The 22,417-nt window shown below is 42.2% G+C and overlaps 1 gene segment (V, D, J or C); it reads right to left on the bottom strand.

Moving 5' to 3' along the window:
• The window catches only part of LOC125169083 (T-cell receptor alpha chain C region-like), a 780,232-nt gene extending 758,094 nt beyond the window's left edge, over positions 1-22,138 (bottom strand). Inside the window, 2 exon segments of the C gene segment in view lie at positions 21,265-21,542; positions 22,000-22,138. Of these exon segments, the coding sequence occupies positions 21,265-21,542; positions 22,000-22,039 (318 nt within the window).
• Positions 22,139-22,417: the final 279 nt, after the last annotated feature.

The raw sequence follows: 22,417 nt of genomic DNA, 5'->3' as shown, positions 1-22,417 counted from the left end.
TATTTATTTATTTATTTACTTACTTACTTACTTATTTACTTATTTATCTTTAATTTTATTATTATTCTTTTTAATTTGCAAGTTAGTTAACATACAGTGTAGTCTTGGCTTCAGGATTAGAACCCAGTGATTCATCACTTATATATAACACCCAGTGCTCATCTCAAAAAACACCCTCCTAATGCCTATCACCCATTTACCCAGCCCCTCCCACCTTACCCCCAGCAACCCTCAGTTTGTTCTCTGTATTTAAGAGTTTCTTTTTTTTTTTTTTTAACGTTTATTTTTGAGACAGAGAGAGACAGAGCATGAACGGGGGAGGGGCAGAGAGAGAGGGAGACACAGAATCGGAAACAGGCTCCAGGCTCTGAGCCATCAGCCCAGAGCCTGACGCGGGGCTCGAACTCACAGACCGCGAGATCGTGACCTGGCTGAAGTCGGACGCTTAACCGACTGCGCCACCCAGGCGCCCCTAAGAGTTTCTTATGGTTTGCCTCCCTCTCTGTTTTTATCTTATTTTTCCTTCCCTTCCCTTCCCTTATGATCATCTGTTAAGTTTCTCAAATTCCACATATGAGTAAAATCATATGATATCTGTCTTTCTCTGACTGACTTATTTTGCTTAGCATAATAACTTCCAGTTCCATCCACCTTGTAGCAAATGGCAAGATTTCATTCTTTTCCATCTCCCAGTAGTATTCCATTGTGTATACATACCATATCTTCTTAATCCATTCATCAATTGACAGACATTTGAGCTCTTTCCGTAATTCAGCTGCTATATATAATTGTGGATAGTGCTGCTATAAACATTGGGGTTCAAGTGTCCCTTCAAATCAGCATTTTTATATCCTTTGGATAAATACCTAGTAGTGCAATTGCTGGTTCATAGAGTAGTTCAAAATGATATTTTTCAGGATGCCTGGGTGGCTCAGTCAGTTAAGTATGCAACTCTTGATTTCAGCTCAGGTCATGATCTCACAGTCATGAGATCAAGCCCCAAATAGGTCTCTGCGCTGGGCATGGAGCCTGCTTGAGATCCTCTCTCTCTCTCTCTGTCTCCCCTGCTTGTGCTCTCTGTCTCTGAAAATAAAATATTTTTTGTCAAGTGTTATCCCAATCAAAACAGAAATGTGTCAGTGTTTATAGAACTCTGATACCCATAGGCTCATGTCTGCTACCACCTGTAGACTGATGACTTTCAATTTTGTATCTTTAGCCTGGCCCTCTCTCCCGAGGTCGAGGCTTGTATTTCCAAAAGGCAACTATTCAAACTTCGCACATCACAGCTGAACTGATCTTCCTCTCCCTGTGGTCTAGTGCCCAAAAGCCTACTCAATCTTCCTCATCTCTCTTAATGGCAAACCCTTCTTTCTATTTGTTTAGGTCAAAAACTTTGGAGGCATCCTTGATTTTTTTTTTCACATACCCATGCAATATGTCCGCAAATGTTGTTGGGTCCACCTTCAAAACATAGTCAGAGTTTGTTGACTTCTCAGCACCACCACTGCTACCACGTTGGTCCAAACTACCATCATCTGGCCTAGATTATGGCAATAGGGTAACTTTTGCTCTGAACTCCCAAGAGTTTATTCTCAGCACAGCATAGCCTGAAGCCCTACCTGGATTGGCCCTTGTTACTTTTGTGATCCAATCTCTTATTCCTCTCCCACTGGTGGCCCTCCCTCCAGCCACACTGGCCCCCTTGCTATGTCTGGGGCAGCTCCTGCCTCAAGTGCTTCACACTAGTTGTTTCATTTGTCTGAGCTGCTCTCCTGAATGACTGTATGGCTTCCATCCTCACTTCCTTCATATATTTATTCAGAGAGGGCAACAATGGTCCCTTCTTCCTATTTAAAATTACAACCAGAGTCAACTCCAGCTCAATGTTGCCAATTTCCAATTCCCTGCATTATTCTTTCCATAGCACTTAGTATCTTCTAATATACTATGTGATTTATTATTTATCACTTTTTAAAAATTATCTGTCTGCCTTGGGGCGCCTGGGTGGCGCAGTCGGTTAAGCGGCCGACTTCAGCCAGGTCACGATCTCGCGGTCCGTGAGTTCGAGCCCCGTGTCAGGCTCTGGGCTGATGGCTCAGAGCCTGGAGCCTGTTTCCGATTCTGTGTCTCCCTCTCTCTCTGCCCCTCCCCCGTTCATGCTCTGTCTCTCTCTGTCCCAAAAATAAATAAACGTTGAAAAAAAAAAAAAAATTATCTGTCTGCCTTGATAGAATGTCAAGTCCACTAGGGCAGAAATTTTTACCTGATTTATTCACTGGTGAATATTTATTGTGTATAGATATCTATATTGTATATGCATGGGACATAGCACGTACTCAATAATATTTGTTAAAGATTCTAGGTCATGAAATACAGATTTACATACTGGCTTATTTTAAATAGATTTTGAGGTGATTTGCAATAAGATTAATGAAATAGAAATACGAAAGGGTAAATTTAACACCCATAGCAGAGAGTTTAAGTCTGGACTTCCTGGAGGAAATGAGAAAAACAACCATAAAAACGAGTATCTGTTGAATATCTAATCTGCTAGTGTACTTGCTACTATCAGAGTCGATTGGAACATAAATTAAGCAATAAATCAGGACCTTAATAAATGTCTGTATTTTTGGAATTTTGCTAAATCCTAACAATAATCTTATGAAGTCCTTCTAATTACTAGCTTTTTACAGAAGAAGACATTGATGCTCAGAAAGCTTGAGACACTTGTCCAAGACTAACTACATAGCTGGTCCATTAGGATTTGAACGGTGATGTGTTAGACTCCCGCGCCCATCTTTTTTTTTTTTTTTTTAATGTTTATTTTATTTTTGAGAGAGAGAGAGACAGAGCGTGATCAGGGGAGGGGCAGAGAGACTGAGACACAGAATCAAAGTGAGCTCCAGGCTCAGAGCTGTCAGCACAGAGCCCAGTGAGGGGCTTGAATCCACAAGCTGTGAGATCGTGACCTGAGCCGAAGTTGGCACTTAACCAACTGAGCCACCCAGGCACCCCAACCGTGCCCATCTTTTTAAATACTGTACTGCCAATTATAACTTAACCTCCCGTGTATTACAAACTAGAAAGTATGCCAGTTCCTCCTGGGAGAAAACAATTTACTCAATTCTAATGTAATTCTTTTACATTCAATAATTTCTTAGTCCCCCTCCCATCCCTGTCCTGAGCTGCTGGCTGATTCTCCATCCTTCTCTCAACCTCCTTTCCTGACATGACTCTTACTCTTATCCAAATTCTCTGGATCTTTTGCGGCTCATCAACACCTTTTAAAAATGCAGTGAAAATTCCTCCCAAATAACACTTATGCCTCAATAACACAACACCTATGTTCAATTTCAGGAGGCTCATGAATCTTCAATAAGTCTAACCATCGTTAACAATCCTGTGTTAGGTCTCTTCTCTCTAAAAAATCCCGGATGCCAGCACTCAGATCCAATTATTTCCTAGCTCCCTAATGTTCCTAGCTATTTCTATTATATTGATTGTGATTAAAATTAAGAATTTGGACAGTATGACTACTAATGTACTTTCTAACTCTCAAATTCTACTTTTCTCATTTTATCATTTTCTTCCTCTGTTCTTTTAGCGTCTCTTCCCTACACTCACGCAAACAACATAATGATAGTACCATGATGGCAATGCTCCATGTGGCTCCGAGTAGACTGAGATATCAACCATAACCCCAAACCCAGTCAGCCAAAAAACCCACAATTCTGCCATCATTAGTATTAAAAAGAGTCACAGGCCCAAGTTGGAGTCAGCTGCATCCAGGACAGCAAATTTAAGACTTAACTGCAGTTTCAACCTCTCCATGGGTGGAATTTTAAGCCAATCAATCTGGAATTTTGTGGTCAGCACCAATGAGATAATCTGTCACATGGACCCTCTTTATCCCCACCTGTCCCCCCAAGAAAGATGATGTAATCTGCGTAAAACCCCGCCCCCCCCCCCAAGAGTAGGTGATTTTGCCTGAAACTATCCTTTTCTTATGCTAATAACTTTCTGCCCCACCCTCCTTCCTCTTAAAACATTTCCATTGTATACAATTCCTGGGAAGTCTCCTTTACTTGCTAGATGGAATGCTGCCAGATTCATGAATCACTTCATAAAGCCCACTAGATCTTGAAAGTTACTTGGTTGAATTTTCTTTATTTAATATTAGTAACTGAATATGCCATGACATCTAGAGTCTGTCTTTTTGCCAATTAATAAACTGAAAATGGATCAAGAAAGGAGGTAATATATGGATGAAAGGGGGGAGGAAAAATAATTTTCCTTCTAATCTTCTAGGTTCTTGATTGAGACAACCTCCCCCCCCTCCGCCTTCCCTGTAACAAAAGATAGATCAACAGAAGAAAAACAAACAGAAGTTTGATGGTATGTACGTTTCCCGTATTTGTGAGAGAGACCCAGGAAAACTGAGTAACTCCCAGAAAAGACCCAAACCATCACCTTCAATACCATCTTCAGCTAAAGACCAAAGAAAGATGTTGAGGGGTGAGGGATATGCCAATTATGGAAGGTTTTCAGCCAAAGCACAGTAAACAAAGGGTATGGTGGTTGTGCATATTTAAGGTGCTATCTTCTTGGGCCGCCTGGGGGGCTCAGTCGGTTAGGCATCCAACTCTTGATTTCAACTCAGTCATGAACTCACAGTTCATGAGTTCAAGCCCCGAATCAGGCTCTGTGCTGACAGCTCAGAGCCTGTTTGGGATTCTCTCTCTCCCTCTGTCTCTGTCCCTCCCCCACTCGTACTCTCTCCCTCTCTCTCTCTTTCTCTGTCTCTCAAAATAAATAAACTTAAAAAAAAAATCTAGAGCATTTTTCTGCTCCCTTTCAATAGAAATGGCAGTGCAGCGTTAAAAAAAAAAAGGGGAAGTCCTCAACTCAGAACCCATGCCCAGCATGATAAGGTGCAAGTTACTTCTATTAAAAAGTTATACATCGGGGCACCTGGGTGGCTCAGTTAGTTAAGTATCCAACTCTTGATTTTGGCTCACGTCATGGCCTCACAGTTGTGAGTTCAAGCCATGCATCAGGTTCTGTGCTGACAGTGCAAAGCCTGCTTAGGATTCTCTGTCTCCCTCACTCACTGCCCCTCCCCAGCTCTCTCTCCCTCTCTCAAAAATGAAAATAGGGGCGCCTGGGTGGCGCAGTTGGTTAAGCGTCCGTCTTCAGCCAGGTCACAATCTCGCGGTCCGTGAGTTCGAGCCCCGCGTCAGGCTCTGGGCTGATGGCTCAGAGCCTGGAGCCTGTTTCCGATTCTGTGTCTCCCTCTCTCTCTGCCCCTCCCCCGTTCATGCTCTGTCTCTCTCTGTCTCCAAAAAAATAAATAAACATTGAAAAAAAAATTTTTTTAATGAAAATAAATAAACATGAAAAAAAAATCCTTTATATAAAAAAAAGTTATACATAGACACACTCACTGATACCACACACACAGTAAACAAAGGTTGTAAACCCATCTTTACGAGACTCATGACTTATGGCCTATTGCCCAATATAGTATGGTCCTTCATTCACAAAATGAATAACAAACAACATAGGTATGAAAAAGAAAACTGCATGACCATAATGGAGCTACTTGTGGCTCTAAATCAATAAATCAAGATTTAATAACTAACCTAACTGCAGTTTCAACCCCTTCAGGAATGTACCTTTAACCAGCCAAACTGGAATTTCAGGCAATCCCCTGGAAGACCCTTTACCCCTTAGGAGGGGACCTTACCTAAACATCGCATTCCTTACTAATAATTTTTTTTTTTTTAATGCCTTCGCTCTGCCTTTAAAACCCTTTCCATTCCTGCAGCTCTGTGGAGCTTTCTCCTCTGCATGCTGGATGGAATGCTTCTCTGGATTCACAAATCATTTAATAAAGCCAGTTATATCTTCAATTTTACTTGGCTCAGTTTTGTTATTTAACACAGGTCAATTTTTTTATCCTTACCATCATCATCATCATCACTTGGAGTTCAGTTTTGAAGGGTCTCAGAAATATTTAGACAGGGGTATTTTGTTTGTTTTTGTTCTTTATGTAGAGGAAACTACATTCTCTTTAAAAGGAATGTGTTTAACCCTCTCTATGTCTCATGCTGTTCTGGCCTAGTCACAAAAATTGGGCAGAATTAATTGTCCTTAAGCTCATACACACACACACACACACACACACACACACACACGCATGCAAATTCTCTTTTCTTGCTCTCTGGCACTCTTCAGGGCATATTCATTTTTCCTGAAAAATTAGGCTCTGAATTTCAGAACTGAGACAAACTTGGGAATCCTGTGGTAAGCCCTTCATGGTCCGATGAGGAAACTGAGACCTGCAAATCTCACCAGTTGCTTTAAGTCACACAGTGGTATCAGCAGTGCTCAGGCTGGGGGATGGATCCCCCACTCCCTCATGGTCAGTCCAGTGCTCCTTCTCACACCCTTTAATCTTTTCAAGTACCCCCATTTAATATGCCAGGACCTTAATATGACCTTGGGGTCAGCGCAGCCAGCAGCTCTGTTGACTGCGAGAGTTTTTAGCAGAGTTTGGGTACAGGAAGCAGGTGATAGGACCCTGCTGTGTGTTTGCAGCACAGAGGTAGGTGGCTGAGTCTGCAGGCTGGGGTTCTGTTATGTAAAAGGAACTCTGTTTGATGGTCTTATCAAAGGTGGCCTTCAGTCTTCCTGTCTGTTTTTTACTCTCATTTTCACGTATTAGTAGCAAGAAGACAAGGCCTCTTCCCGGATCTTGTCGGTACCACTGGAAGACCACTGGAGAAAAATTTGTGCAGTTACAGGTCAGAACGGCCTTCTCACCCTCCTGGATGTTTAGGGACTGAGGACTCTGTTCCATCTTTTGGCTGCTTACCCCTAGGCAGAAACACAATACCAGAAACAGGAGGTTTAGTCACTACACTACACTCTTAAGAGTCATATTTTCTTTCCACAACCCCAGATATAACCAAAGATGAAGCAGAATGGATCCTAGCTCTTCCCTTTCCATCCCATGGCCTGGATCTCTGGGTCTCTTTGTTCTCATCACCAGGAAGCCTCCAACTCACAGTCCACTGGAAGCCACAAAATCACCAAAATAACTCCCAGGAACAGCTCCATTCTTCTCCCCAACTATAGCTTGATATGTGGACTCAGTCTCCTCAATCAAAAAGCCATTCTCTTTAGTTAGGTGGGTGTTACTGGGGTTCTTCTATGGGAGGAACTCTCTTTCCTACCCAATCAGTGACAAGCTTGTTCAGCCCTCTGCAGACACACACTGGTCTAATCCAACTTTAAAGAGAACTTGTTTCATGAGGTGCCTGGGTGGCTTGGTCGGTTAAGCGTCTGACTTCGGCTCAGGTCATGATCTCACAGTCTGTGAGTTCGAGCCCTGCGTCAGGCTCTGTGCTGACAGCTCAGAGCCTGGAGCTTGTTTCAGATTCTGTGTCTCCCTCTCTCTCTGCCCCTCCCCCTGTTCATGCTCTGTCCCTCTCTGTCTCAAAAATAAATAAACGTTTAAATAAATAAATAAATAAATAAATAAATAAATAGAGAACTTGTTTCAAATCTGAGAAAGGATCCCAATAAGATAGTAAACACCGCCATCTCGTGTTCAGAAGCTTTTTGACAATAATAAAATGTGCTCCAGACAAGTGCTTCTCATGTGCATACCAATTACCTAGGGATTTTGCTAAACTACAGATTCTTTTTCATTACGTAGGGGAGCAAGAATATCCTATTCCCTTCAAGGTCTTTCTAGCCAGACTAGGAATCAAATGGTGAGGAAACAGATTAACAGGAGAAAATCAAATATGATTTTGTACTTAAGGGGAATCCACACAGACATGGAAATTCCAAAGACAGGCAAAATGAGGTGTATATCTCATTCTGAACTAAGGAGAAGGAGGCAGGGGTCCAGAACTTCAAAGGGAAGGAAAGCAATTCACAGGAAGATGAAAAGGTACATATTTAGTAAGCAATTTGAGCCACAATGGACACAGAGGACTTTGACAAACAGGCTTTGTTAAGTTTCTCCCCATCTATCACACTTAGTTCATAGTATAATATAGTTATTTATGGTGGAAACTCTCTTCCTGGAGCAGGTGCTCTATCTAAATTCTTTTTAAGCAATTATTGGGTAGAGGGGGAGGTAAAAAGCTTTTCCTGAATCTGCTGGGTTTTGATTGCCTTTTAACTCAAAATAATCTTGGTGCCAAAAGGCCTGTCTTGGGGCAGCCAGCCCAGGGTCTCTACCCTTAGGTCCCTGGTAGGACTGGATAGTCTATATTTCTTTTTTTTTTTTTAATTTTTATTTATTTTTGAGACAGAGAGAGACAGAGCGTGAGTGGGGGAAGGGCAGAGAGAGAGGGAAACACAGAATCCGAAGCAGGCTCCAGGCTCTGAGCCATCAGCACTGAGCCCTACACAGGGCTCGAACCCACAAACTGTGAGATCGTGACCTGAGCCGAAGTTGCACGCCCAACCAACTGAGCCACCCAGGCACCCCTGGATAGTCTATATTTCTAACAGGTTTCCTGGCGATGTCGATGCCGCTCATTCTCAGCTCACACTTTAAGTCATAAGTCTAGAAGAATGCTTTTTGAGTCTCAATCCATAAAAGGGAATTTGAGCATTAAGGTTTGATACAGGACAAATGATCACGTTTCCCCAGGTGTCCATTCCACTGCCCAGTCAGGCTATTCTGATGTTCCCACAACAATTGCCAGAGGCTGCCACCAGCTGTAGATAATGTAAGGCACAGGACAATGCATGGCTGAATTCTAGGGAACGTTCTCAGATCCGGGAGTGAACCTCCTCTCTTCATCCTGACTGGCCTCCCTCAGGCAGGAAAATTATTGCTTTGACTTCAAAAGGTTTTCTTCTTGATCTTGTTGGGCTAATGTAAGTAAACACTCACTTTAAACCCAACAGGAGCTCAGGGTGCCTGGGTCGGTCAGTCAGTTAAGTGTCTGACTTTGGCTCAGGTCAGGTCATGATCTCACAGTTCATGGGTTCAAGCCCCACTTTGGGTTCTGTGCTGACAGCTCAGAGCCTGGAGCCTGTTTTGGATTCTGTGTCTCCCTCTCTCTCTCTCTCTCTCTGCCCCTCCCCTGCTCACGCTCTGTCTCTGTCTCAAAAATAAGTAAACATTTAAAAAAATTTTTTAACCCAACAGGAATTCAAATCAGGGAAGTTTCCTGGTTCATGCAGAACCAAGCTCTCTGAAAGGTAAATTGTTATTTATAAATACAATAGTCCTCTGATTGCATACATCAGAATTTCTTTCTTTTCTACTTTGCTAATGCTAAGGTGGGCGTATTGTAGTCACTTTCTCAGATACATTTAGGCCATTCTGTAGCCTAAATGATGGATAGATAAATGGACAGCCAGATAGGCAAATGAATGCATGGAAAGAAGAAAGAAGAAAATGGACTAGGGGATGCTGAGAAATGAAGCTGGAAGGAAAATTTAGGTCAAGAAGACAGAAGATTTTGAATGTTTGGATTTGTTTGTAAGTTATTTATTAGCAAAAAACCTACTGAGGCTTTTCGCCAAGTAAGTAATATTATGGAAATTCTGTACATTTAACCTGGCTGCTTGCCCACAAGAGTAATTTGGAGACTGAGGTTGATAGGCATTGTGGAGTATGTTCCAAACTCAAGCCATCCCAGCTTTGAAACCTACCCTTACATTTAATCTCTGACGGAGCTTGAGCAAGCTACTTAACATCTTCAAGCACCAATTTCTTTATCTTTGAAACAAGAATATCATCAGGATGTTATGAGGAGACATAGATGAACTGACGTCCATAAAACACTTTGTACATACATCATGCACAATGAGAACTCAGTAAATGTGAACTCTTAACTCTAAGAGAAGGAACTCAGGGATCCCTGGGTGGCTCAGTCCCTTAAGCATCTGACTTTGGCTCAAGTCATGATCTCTTGGCTCATGAATTCGAGCCCCACGTCGGGCTCTGTGGTAACAGTTCAGAGCCTGGAGCCTGCTTCAGATTCTGTTTCCTTCTCTCTCTGCCCCTCTCCATCCCAAAAAATAAATAAACATTTAAAAAAAATTTTTAAGAGAATGAATACAATGAAGGCTGCACAACCAGCCTTCTCACTGTGAGGTATAGTGACCGAACCAGAGTTCACTGCACTTCGGAACTGGGAAGAATTTTAGAGAATTTGCAGAAAATGATGGATTAGAGATACCTTAAATCAAATAAGACTTATACTTTAGAAAATATGGAAAAGAGAAGAATCACTACTTATCCTATTAAGCAAGGATATACATTACCAATATCTTGGTGTCTTACTTTCCAACCTTTGTGCTGCTCAGATTTTCACTAAGTAGCAATATTAAGTAATAATCACACCAGTTATATCTTGATTCTTTTCAGTGATCACTTTTAAATAACCATTATAGATTCTCTTTCATAAATACCATTTATTCACTATCTAATATTCCATTTGGGTGGTTAAGCCCTTCCCTTTAAGATTAGACATTTTGGGTTTCAATTTTGGGGTACTATAAATAATTTCCCAAATAGTTTTATAAATAATAATTTTCATATGCATGGAGGGTTTTCCGGAAGACAAATTTTCTAGGAAAAAAAATTACAAGGAAATTAATCTGTTTTTAGACCAGGAAGTCATGCTTTTTTAATTACTTTCCAAAATAGCTTACAAAGTTACTATCCCACTAGTCTGTTTATTTCACAGCATCCTCCTCAAGTTCTCTATTCTTTAAATCGCTATTAAATTATTCCTACAACTCCCTAATGGTTTTTTTAAGTTATTTTTCTACATTTCTATGAATACCAGTGAGCTTAAACATTTTCCATGTGTTTGTGAAGCATGGTATTTTTTCCTGTGTAAGCTCCCTCAGCGTACCTGCTGAATATTTACCTATTTCGATATCAATGTGTTCCTTCTTACGCATATAGAAATTACTCAGAGATATTATTAATCTATTGTCACATTAGCAGCAAAGTAATAGTAAGCTGTGGTTTTAATATAATTTCTGTCATGTTTTTCATATAATAAATTAGCTTTTAATATTTATGTAATCAAATCTATTTTTCCCTTGATTTCTTCCATTGCTCTTAAGTTTAGAGAATTCTTCTCCCTTCAGTTTCTTGATTAACAAATGCATTTGCATTTTTTACTAATAACTGTGACTTAATTGTTAATACTTCTGGAATTTATTTCATCATGTGAGGTACTTCATTTATTTGTTCAACGAACACTTACTGATTGCCTCATGATTTTGCAACACTTTTGTTTTCAAATAGTCAACTCTGCTTCTCAAATTAGAGGACTCTTGTCCTCAAGACAAAACATGTAGTAAATATAATGCATCATCTGAGAGCACTAATATTACTGAAAAATTGGAGAATAGGTAAACTGGTAAGTGATTTACAATTATTAAGCTCTAAAATTAATATGGGTACATAATGCATTAAAATAAAAATGATCACCCATAAATTTTAAAGTAAACATGAGACTGTCTGCACTTTCACCAGACTGCTTTGGGCTACGGTGCCCTCACCTCACATCCAGATTTCAAAAAGGGAATTCATGTTTGTTCTCCCTGCTCTATAGAGATGCTTTGGGGAAGGTCTGAGAACCTCCGACCTGAACAATTGATACAACATAATTTGAGGATAATCCTGTTCTTCCCCATTAATTTAAAAGTCCCCTTTTGTTTTATTCAAAGTCTTTCATATTCTAATCCATTTCTTGTTTTTCCATTGTCTTTATACTAATTATTACTATTATTGTTGTTGTTATTATTAGCTACTACACTTAACTGTTTTAAGGGTAACGTCTGAGTTAAGAAAAATATTGTTTTTCACCAAAAATATAAGGGAATGATTACATAAACAAAATGGTGACACTGGGGCGCCTGGGTGGCTCAGTTGGTTGAGTGTCCAGCTTCGGCTCAGGTCGTGATCTCGTGGTTTGTGAGCATCAGGATCTGTGCTGACAGCTCAGAGTCTGGAGCCTACTTCAGATTCTGTGTGTCCCTTTCTCCCTCTCTCTCTCCTGCTCAAAATAAATAAAAATTTAAACAAAAATAAATAAACATTATTTATCTATCAAAATATTTGTCTATAAAAAATAAATAAACATTTAAAAAAAGAAAGAAAATGATGACATAAAATCACTAATAAAAGTATTAAAAGTTCAATTTCATAAGATTTGGCAAATGTGAAATGCTCAGATTATGATATAACATTGAGTGGAAGTAAGTCAAAATAGTAGTCTGTGTGTTTCTAGTTTTTTTTTAAGTTTCTTTTTATTTATTTTTGAGAGAGACAGAGTGAGCGGGGGATGGGCAGAGAGAGAGAAAACCCCAAGCAGGCTCCACGCTGCCACCACGGAGCCCAATGCAGGGCTTGAACCCACAAAACTGTGACATGCTCAACCAACTGAGCCACCGAGGTGCCCCTAGTGTGCTTCTAATTTTTAACAAGAGTTTAATGAAGAAGGTATACCAGATGTTAGCCGTGATTTATCTGTATAATAGCATTATATTTTGACTCTATATTTTATATATCTTTCTGGTTTTCTTCTTATAACATAGAGTTAATATTTTTATAATAACAAAAAGTTAATAAATGCTATTATTAAAAGATAAAAATCTTCCTATCAAAAAGAACACTCTCTGACATTGACACCAAGATGTCCTTGGTAAAGGAGAACTCTGAATGATACTCATAAAGTCAATCTTAAAGTCTAGATATTTAACTAAGAAATCACTAACTCCCTTCAGTATTCATTCCCAATGTTCTGACACTTATTGGGTCACTTGACACTGACTCTTCAAATCATTTAGAATGTTTATATGTTTAAAATTCAATACAGCAAAATCTCTAACTTGAAGGCTTGTGGCAAAATAAAAAGAGTGAGGCTTCCACCCCAGTTTTAGGTTTGGAGACAGGCTGCAGGTGCTTGGGGACCACTGTGCTCTTACTGCACAGAAGTAGGTGGCTGAGTCTCCAGGATGAGTGCGTGTGACTTGCAGGGAGAGATGTTTGTCCTTATTCAATAGGACAGTGAGCCTTTGTTCTTGTTTCTTGTCCATACTTGAAACAGTATATATAAGCAACTGGAGGCCTTTTCCAGGCTGTTGTTTATACCAAAAGAAGTAGGTGGAGGCACTGTCAGTGTAAGTGCAGTTGATAACAAAGCTGTCTCCCTCCCAGACACTCAGGAAAGAAGGATGCTGCTTTACCTCTTCTCCTCTACTCATACCTGTGCAAAAAGAAAAGCCAGGCAAGAGCATCAGGTCGCCATTCTCCAGAGTTTGCTTTTTTTTTTTAATGTTTATTTCTTTATTTTGAGACAGAAAGATAGCGGAGGAGTGTGGGGACACAGAGAGAGAGAGAGAGAGAGAGAGAGAGAGAGAGAGAGAGAGAGAATCCCAAGCAGGCTCCACACTGTCAGTGCAGAGCCCAACACAGACTCAAATTCACAAACCATGAGATGAAACCAAGGGTCGGACGCTTAACCAACTGAGCCACCCCAGGTGCCCCTGCATTTCTTTTTTGCTGCAGCAACTTCAGGAAATCTGGAAGAGGCCAGTCTCCCATATAGACTTCTAACGAATATTTACTAAGACACCCTGTTCCCAAAAGCTTTCCACTCACAGTCCAGCTGCAGCCACAAGAACAGGAACAAAGGTCCAATGAGTGTCTTCATGCTTCTTCCAATTGGGACCGGCAGTCTCCAGCCAGGAGAGCTGCTTCTGTTACCAAGTTATCTCTTGATTTCCTCCAAAGCACAGTGGTTTCTTAAACTGTCTACACAGGCATCTGCTTCTGTCTTTAGCCAACTCTTACAGAGTCAACCAAAAGGACCCTTTCACATATCTGCATTAGTAGAGATGCTCTGCCATCTTGTGGTCGGGTCCCCATCTGCTAAACCAGCTGGTCAAATCCTCTCATCCTGTATCTATGGGAGACTGACACACAAAACAATAAGTTGAATAAATTAAGTTCTTAGTGTGTCTCTAGCCAGAAGTTACTGGATTCACAGAAAGAAAACGTAGTGTAAATGTAGATTTCAGAATTCCGTCTCATCTCAGCATGGCATTGAGTCATTTTAAATAAATTTGAAGAAGTTACATGTTTTCCACGTTTTTTCAACAGGCTTAGTCTACTTGAAATCAGGCACATGTCAACATATAAACACATAAGGAAGATGTGGTATATATTACATAATGGAATATCATTCACTCACGAGATGGAAGGACAGCTTGCCATTTGCTACATGGATGGACCCTAAAGCATTATGCCAAGTGTAATATGTCAGACGGAGAAAGACAAATGCTGTATAATATCACTTATATGTAGAATCTTAAAAAACCAAACTCATAAAAAGACAGTTGAATGGTGCTTATCAGGAGCTGGGGGTTAGGGAGAGATTGTTTAAGGGTACAAACTTAGAATTAGTAGATACATAAGTCATGGAGATCTAATGCACAGCACAGTGATTATAATAAAAAACACAGTATGATTAACTTCAAAATTGCTAAGAGACTAGATCTTCATTGTTCTCACCATAGAAAAAGAAATGATACATGACATGACATGGTGGTAATCACACTGCAATATATAAACATATCAAACCAAACTCTTGTCCATCTTAAACTTACACAATGCTATATGTCAATTATATCTCAATTTTTTAAAAAACCTGATGGAAGAAATAAATACATCTTCTTTATTAACTGTTTTTATTTGTGTGTAGTTGACACACAATGTTACATTAGTTGCAGGTGTACAACGTAGTGATTTGGCAAGTTTAAGCATTATGCTGCACTCACCACGACTGTAGGTCCCTCTGTCACCATGCGACTCTACTACAGTATCATTGACATATTCATTGTGCCATGTTTTATTCCCGTGACTTACTCATTCCATAACTGGAATCCTGTATCTCCCACTACCCTTCTGCCATGTTGCCCCTTCCTCACCCACCACCCTTCTGGCAACATTTGGCAATACATCTTTTTTTTTTAAGCTTTTATTTATTTGAGAGAGAGCACGCGTGCACAAGCCCGAGAGGGGCAGAGAGAAGGAGAGACAGAATCCCAAGCACACTGCACCATCAGAGCAGAGCCCAGTGAAGCATGAGATCATGACCTGGGCCGAGGTCAAGAGTCAGATGCTCAACCAACTACGCCACCCAGGTGCCCCTTGATAAATACATCTTGAATGCAGTCACAAATTCCAATACTCACCACCATAACCTTAATCCAGGCTATTACCCCCCTCACCCGAACCACTGCAATAGTCTTCTCAGTAGTCTCCTTTCTGTTTTTGCTCTCTACAACCCATTCCCTCCATAGCAGCAAGAGTGACAGCACTAAAACACTAATTAGATCATGTCATTATGGAGCTTTTATTCAGTCAATGGCTTTGACATTACACTTAGAATAAAATCTACACTCCTTATAAGGAAGGATCTGCACAGTCTGGCCTCAGACTACTTCTCCTATCTTTTCTTATACTCCAGATCCTCACTCCCATGAATTAACTAGCTTTGTCTAATTCTTTCTTATTCTTCAAGGCTCTGATTAAAAATCATATTTTTACAAACTTGTACACAAATGTTCATAACAGCATTATTCATAATAGCCCAATAGCAGAAATGACCCAAATGCCTATCAACTGACAAATGGATAAAAAAATGTGGTATACCTATGTAACGGAATATTACTGAGGCTTAAAAAGGAATGAAATTCTGACACATGCTACAACATAGATGAACCTGGAAGACAGGCTGCAGTGAAATAAACCAGACACAAAAGGATAATTATCGTAGGCTTCCTTCCACTTACAGGAGGTACCTAGAACAGGCAAGTTACAATGTACATCTCTATGTATTTCAAACCTTGATTCTCTTCTTCTACCCACATACTTAAGTACTGAGGGCCATAGCCCATGTCCAAGCCACTTTTGTGCCATTTCACGTCTTAATGCTTGGAGAGTGGACACAGTAGGCAGAAGAAATATTCCTGAAAGCAATTCTTACACTAGGAATGATTAGCAGAAACTTAACTCTACACAGAAATCACTACAAATCACATAAATATATCTCACCTAATGTAAACTAAATGTGTCCTCAACTCCATCTCACCTTAGCCAGAGTCCCAAAAATGTCTGAAGCCACTCCAACACCACCTAAAACAAGGGAAGGCCTGATATAGGGGTAGTTAGCATGGGAAATTGGTTTTAACCAATTGCTATTAAAATAACTTCCTTTTGAAATCTTCACATAAAGAAAATGTGACTATATTATAGGACCCCTCCCAGAACTTGGCCTCCACCAGGTTTCATTGGGTCTTGGAAGCTCTTTTTGTCTTTGTGCCATAGTCTTGCCACACGCTTCCCCATGAGCCGTTCCTCAGAGCATGGACTGTGATCCTTCTGAAATATAAATTAGAACACCTATTTAAAACCCTTCAGGGGTGCCTGGGTGGTTTAGTTCGACTTCAGCTCAGGTCATGATCTCAAGGTTCATGAGTCGGAGCCCCATGTCAGGCTCTGTGCTGACAGCTCAGAGCCTGGAGCCTGATTCAGAATCTGTGTCTCCCTCTCTCTGCCCCTCCCCTACTCGTGCTCTGTCTCTCTGTGTCTCTCAAAAAATAAATAAATGTTTAAAAAATTTTAAAAATAAAATAAAACCTTTCAAATGCTTCCCATTACATATAAAATAATATGTGAACCTAACCATAATGGTATAAGGCCACATATGACTGGACCCCTAACTCCCTCTTTGACACATCACCCACCACTCTCCTTCTCACTGCCTTCTGGGAACATCAGCCTTCTTTCACAAATATACCAAATTTGCTTCTGCCTAATGGCGACTGTTGCATTTGAAAACTCTTCCTTACCCCAGGTATTAACACCTTGTGTTTTGTCATTTTCATTACTGAAGGTTCAGTTCAAATGTCACCACTCCAGAAAGCTCCATGACCACTGCGATTCTCCTTCACATTTTATTTTCTTAATATCACTTATATTTTGAAGTCATTTGTTCAATTGTTTCCTTGCCCTATCTCCCCATTGTACAATAAAAATTCCATATGTATGGGAGGCTTGTCTGTAATGTGGAATCAGATATCTTCAACCTCCACATGAGTGCTTGTCACATCATGCTACAGAATAAATACTTGTTGGGTGAATGTATGATTTTTGTGCTTTTTAAAAAAATTTTTTTCGGGGCGCCTGGGTGGCGCAGTCGGTTAAGCGTCCGACTTCAGCCAGGTCACGATCTCGCGGTCCGTGAGTTCGAGCCCCGCGTCGGGCTCTGGGCTGATGGCTCGGAGCCTGGAGCCTGTTTCCAATTCTGTGTCTCCCTCTCTCTCTGCCCCTCCCCCGTTCATGCTCTGCCCCTCCCCCTCCCAAAAATAAATAAAACAAAAAAAAACTTTGAAAAGAAAAAAAAAATTTTTTTTCAACGTTTTTTATTTATTTTTGGGACAGAGAGAGACAGAGCATGAACGGGGGAGGGGCAGAGAGAGAGGGAGACACAGAATTGGAAACAGGCTCCAGGCTTCGAGCCATCAGCCCAGAGCCCGACGCGGGGCTCGAACTCACCGACCGCGAGATCGTGACCTGGCTGAAGTCGGACGCTTAACCGACTGCGCCACCCAGGCGCCCCGAAAAAAAATTTTTTTAATGTGTATTTATTTTTGAGAGAGACAGAGCATGAGTGGGGAAGGGGCAGAGAGCGAGAAGGAGACACAGAATCTGAAACAGGCTCCAGGCTCCGAGCTGTCAACACAGAGCCCAATGTGGGGCTCAAACTAGGGAACAGCAAGATTATGACCCAGACTGAAGTCAGATGCTTAACCGACTGAGCCACCCAGGCATCCAGAGTGAATGTATGTTTGAATGAACTCCAAATGAAATAATTTTGACTACTTCTCTCTTGGGAGAAAGCAGATTCCCGATGGCTGATAGGGCCAAGGTTTACTCATGGCATGAGTCTGGTCTCATTTGTCTACTGGCTTTTGCTGCCTGGGTCACTGAGACTTGCTGGAAATGGCAGTGGGTGCTTTTGTAGAACAGATAACAATAGGGGAGTCATCACTTCATAGAGGACCTCAACAACTAACTTTACCTTAGATGTCACTAATTAGAAATTGTCAAAATATGCTTCTTTATTCATTGACCTGTATGAAAACATTCTGCATATTTATCGATATTAATAATTCAATATTAAATAATAATATTAAAATCATATTAAATAATTTGATTTACAGGTTCTTGAAAAGGTAGTAAGAATGTAGGGATTAAGAACATGGGATCTGAAAAAAAAAAGAACATGGGATCTGAGGGGCGCCTGGGTGGCTGGGTCGGGTTAAGCGTCACACTCTTGATTTCAGCTCAGGTCATGATCTTGCAGTTCGTGGGATTGAGCCCCACATCAGGCTCCTCTCCTCACTGACAGTGTGGAGGCTGCTTGGGATTCTCTCTCTCCCTCTCTCTCTCTCTGCCCCTCTCCCACTCATGTTCGCTCTCTCTCTGTCTCTCTCAAAATAAATAACTAAACATTTAAAAAAAGAACGTGGGATGAAGTCACATTGCTTCTCTTCCAATAGTGGGTCTGCCAGTTAGCAACTTGCCTTTCGAAGTCATTTACCTTTTTACTTTTTAAGCTTCTTACCCTCGTTGTAAAACTGTGGGGGTGGGGACAACACAGTACCCGCATCATAAGGTGTTATGGAGGTGACATGGTAATAAAGGTGTTTGTGTGGTGCTCTTTGCACATAATGTTCCCTAAACATTAGCTGCTTTGCTATTATATTTGTTATTCGGGACCTCTAGGCACTGAAAGTCATAAATACAAGCATGACCAAGTAAGACCAGGCACTTTTTTACCCTTCCTAAAAGCTGAGCTACGTGTTCACATTAACAGGTGAGTTGTAGCAGCAACACGTAACATGTGTGGGCTTCACGCCATAGTAACCTATTTAGTCTCTGCTCATTGAAACTCTAGCTTTGACCCTGAGTTGGACATTTCCACTGTTTACTTAAACGTGACTTTGAACCTTGCCACTGTGTTTAGCATCTCTAAGAGCTCCATGTTAGCATTATAAGTTTATAATTATAGACAGAATTAAAAGACTGACAAAATGAATAACGAAACATAAGGCTGTGCAAATGAAACTGAGACAGGAAGGCTTCCTGGTGGAGGAAGCTGGGCTGGGAGCCCAGCTGCAGTTTGGGGACAGGCTGCAGAGCAGCAGGGAGCACTGTGCCTCCACAGCACACAGATAGGTGGCTGAGTCTTCCTGCTGGGAGGCCCTGATGTGCAGGCTGCTGTGCCCGTCCTTAGTGTTCACCGTGCAGTTCAACCTCCCATCCTGCTTCATCCCTGAAACTATGTAAAACAGTCGGGTGAGGCTGCCGCCCCCGGGGTTCTGTCGGAACCACTGCACGTAGGTCACCGAGCTGGAAAAATTGCACCTCAGGGTAGAGCTGGCTCCCTCCTGGAGGCTCAGGGCTGCAGGTGTCTGCTCCACGTCCATCCCTCTCACCCCTGCTTGGAAAGACAAAACCAAACACAAAAGAAGTCACTGCAGAGCCACTGAGGCAGTTTTCAAACCCATAAAGTATTCCTGGGAACACCCGCTGAGGGTGTAGACCCTGCAGGAGCTCTGTGCCAGCTCCCCCTCCACTGCGGGCTGTGAACCTCCCCAGCCCCCGTCTGGGACGCCCCCACTCACAGCAAACCTGCACCCACAGAAGCCCCAGCAGGGCTCCCCGCTGTCTCTTCATGACTCCTTGTCTGGTCGCTGACAGGCCTTCACCCCTACTCTGAAGAGTGTAGAGTCTTGGGTCTGCAGAAGTTTGTGTTGTCAACAGTCACCACGTCCCTCCAGAATCACTGAGCACCAATCACACTCGCACTTCAGCTTCTCATTTTGCTTCTTTACAGGAAACTCCAGCAATGATGGCCCCGCCTTGGCTGCATGTGTAAGGTTTCTCAGGGGTGTCAATGTGTTGGGGGAGAGGATTCAGGCTGGAGGGGGTAGAGGAAGCAGTAAAGAGAGATATCCAACGTTCCCCACCTTTTTGTCTTTTTTTTCAAAGCTGTTTTAGGTAGGAAAGATGGAAAGTTGGAATGGAGGGTAAGGAAAGTGACATGACAAGTCAGACAGAAATAGGGACTTCAGGCCCTTGGGTGGCTCAGTCCGTTGAGCGTCCTACTCTTGATTTTGGCTCAGGTCATGATCTCCCACTACTTGGGTTCAAGCCCCAAGTTAGGCTCCTTGCTGGCAGGGTGGAGCCTGCTTGGATTCTCTCTGTATCCTTCTGCCCCTCGCTCCCACTCACACACTCTCTCTCTTTCTCTCTCTAAAAAAAAAAAAAAAAAAAATGGGGCACCTGTGTAGCTCAGTCAGTTTAGCATCCCACTCTTGATCTCAGCTCAGGGCATGATCCCAGAGTTATGGGATGGAGCCCCACGTCAGACTCTGAGCAGACAGATCTGAGCCTGCTTGGGATTCTCTCTCTCCCACTCTCTCTCTCTCTGGCCTTCCTCTGCAGGCATGTGTGCACTCTCTCTCTCTCTCTCTCTTTTAAAATAAATTAATTGGGGCACCTGGGTGACTTGGTCGGTTGAGAGTCCGACTTCAGCTCAGGTCATGATCTCACAGTTTGTGAGTTTAAGCCCTGCATCGGGCTTCATGATTACAGCCAGAGCCTGCTTGGGACTCTCTTTCTCTCTTCCTCCCTCTCTCTGTCCCTCTCTTGCTTACTCTTTCTGTCTCTCCAAATAAATAAAAATAAACCTAACAAAAAAAAGTAAGTTCAGGGGCGCCTGGGTGGCGCAGTCGGTTAAGCGTCCGACTTCAGCCAGGTCACGATCTCGCGGTCCGTGAGTTCAAGCCCCGCGTCAGGCTCTGGGCTGATGGCTCAGAGCCTGGAGCCTGTTTCCGATTCTGTGTCTCCCTCTCTCTCTGCCCCTCCCCCGTTCATGCTCTGTCTCTCTCTGTCTCAAAAATAAATAAAACGTTAAAAAAAAAAAAATTTTTTTTTAAAAAAAAGTAAGTTCAAATGTTTTTAAATACAAAAATGATACATGGATTTGCTAATGCCTCTGGAAACAATAAAGTACAGTAAAAAGTTCAGAAGGTGCAACTCTTTGGGGCTTCCCCTGGGCTCTGCCTCCCACCCCCAGGGAATATCGTACAGGTGCAGCCCCATCTGACTCACTGTGAGTCACTCACGGTGCAGTAATACACAGCAGTGTCTCTCAGGGCAGCCCGAGGCAGGCTCAGGGTGCTGGACGTCCTGTCCGCAGAGATGAACAGGGATGCCACTTCATTTTCCACGTTTGTCTTATATCCTTGAATAACAAATTGTGGTCCCTGGTTGGGGAACTGTCGGTACCAGTGGATATACTCATTTGTAGCGATCTTGGTGTGGTTACAGGGTATGTTCACTTCTTGTCCTTCGTAGGACTCGATGAATACGGGCTGGGTGGTCTTAGCGAGGCTCAAAGTACCTGTAAAAGGAGTCAACACACAATACTAGCTCCTATCCTGAAACTGGGTGGATTGAAGGTCCAACTCGGCACCCTCCAGGTTCTCTCTCACAGTCAAATCCACCCCCACATCCTCCTTCCCCACCATATGCAGATACATGCAATTTCCTTCCCATTTGTGTTTTAGGACACTTTTAAAAAATATTTATTTTGATAACCCCAGGAACATGTGTACAAAAGTAACAGGGGCAATATCTCCCACCCATGGAGGGGTAATATTTCCCAGGGCTCAGTAATCCAGAGCATCTTTATTGCAAGTCACCCCTTGCATGAATGGTGAAGTTCTACCTAGAGAAACACAGGACCCCACAGCCAGTCCTTGACATCTTAGGTAAAGAGCAATGATAACAGGCAAGAAAGAGTCCAGCGTCTAGTCTCAGCCACACCCTAATTCCTTTTAATCCCAAAATAAACTCACCCAAGAGCAAGAGCACAGTCACTCTTGTCATCTGCCTCATATCCTAGGTCTAAACCCGGCCCTGGAGTCACGGTCCTGTTGCAGAGTCTGAGACTGGCCTGGGACACGAACCAGAAAAGAGGCACAGCAGGAAAGCCAGAGCCACACTAGCAGCTGTCACCCAGGGCTGTCCCCAGCAGCTGTCACCTGGGGCTGTCTCCAGCATAAGCCAATAGCACCGACAGCACCTCCCCAGAGGCCTTCCTCTGCAGGCATGTGCACTCTGCAGGCATGAGCTTCCCCCTAAGGTTCAACTGAACACTCAGGAAGAAGAATAAAAGGTAAAAGCTTCCAGCACAACAGCACAGCAACCCCGATTTCCTTTTCGTTCTTTGAGAAGGTATAACCCCTTGTAGATTTGGTCTGAAGGAAGCTAATA

This window comes from Prionailurus viverrinus, chromosome B3 (genome assembly GCF_022837055.1).
Source record: "Prionailurus viverrinus isolate Anna chromosome B3, UM_Priviv_1.0, whole genome shotgun sequence".
NCBI classification, from domain to species: Eukaryota; Metazoa; Chordata; class Mammalia; order Carnivora; family Felidae; genus Prionailurus; species Prionailurus viverrinus.
This window is presented reverse-complemented; position numbering and strand designations above follow the sequence as displayed.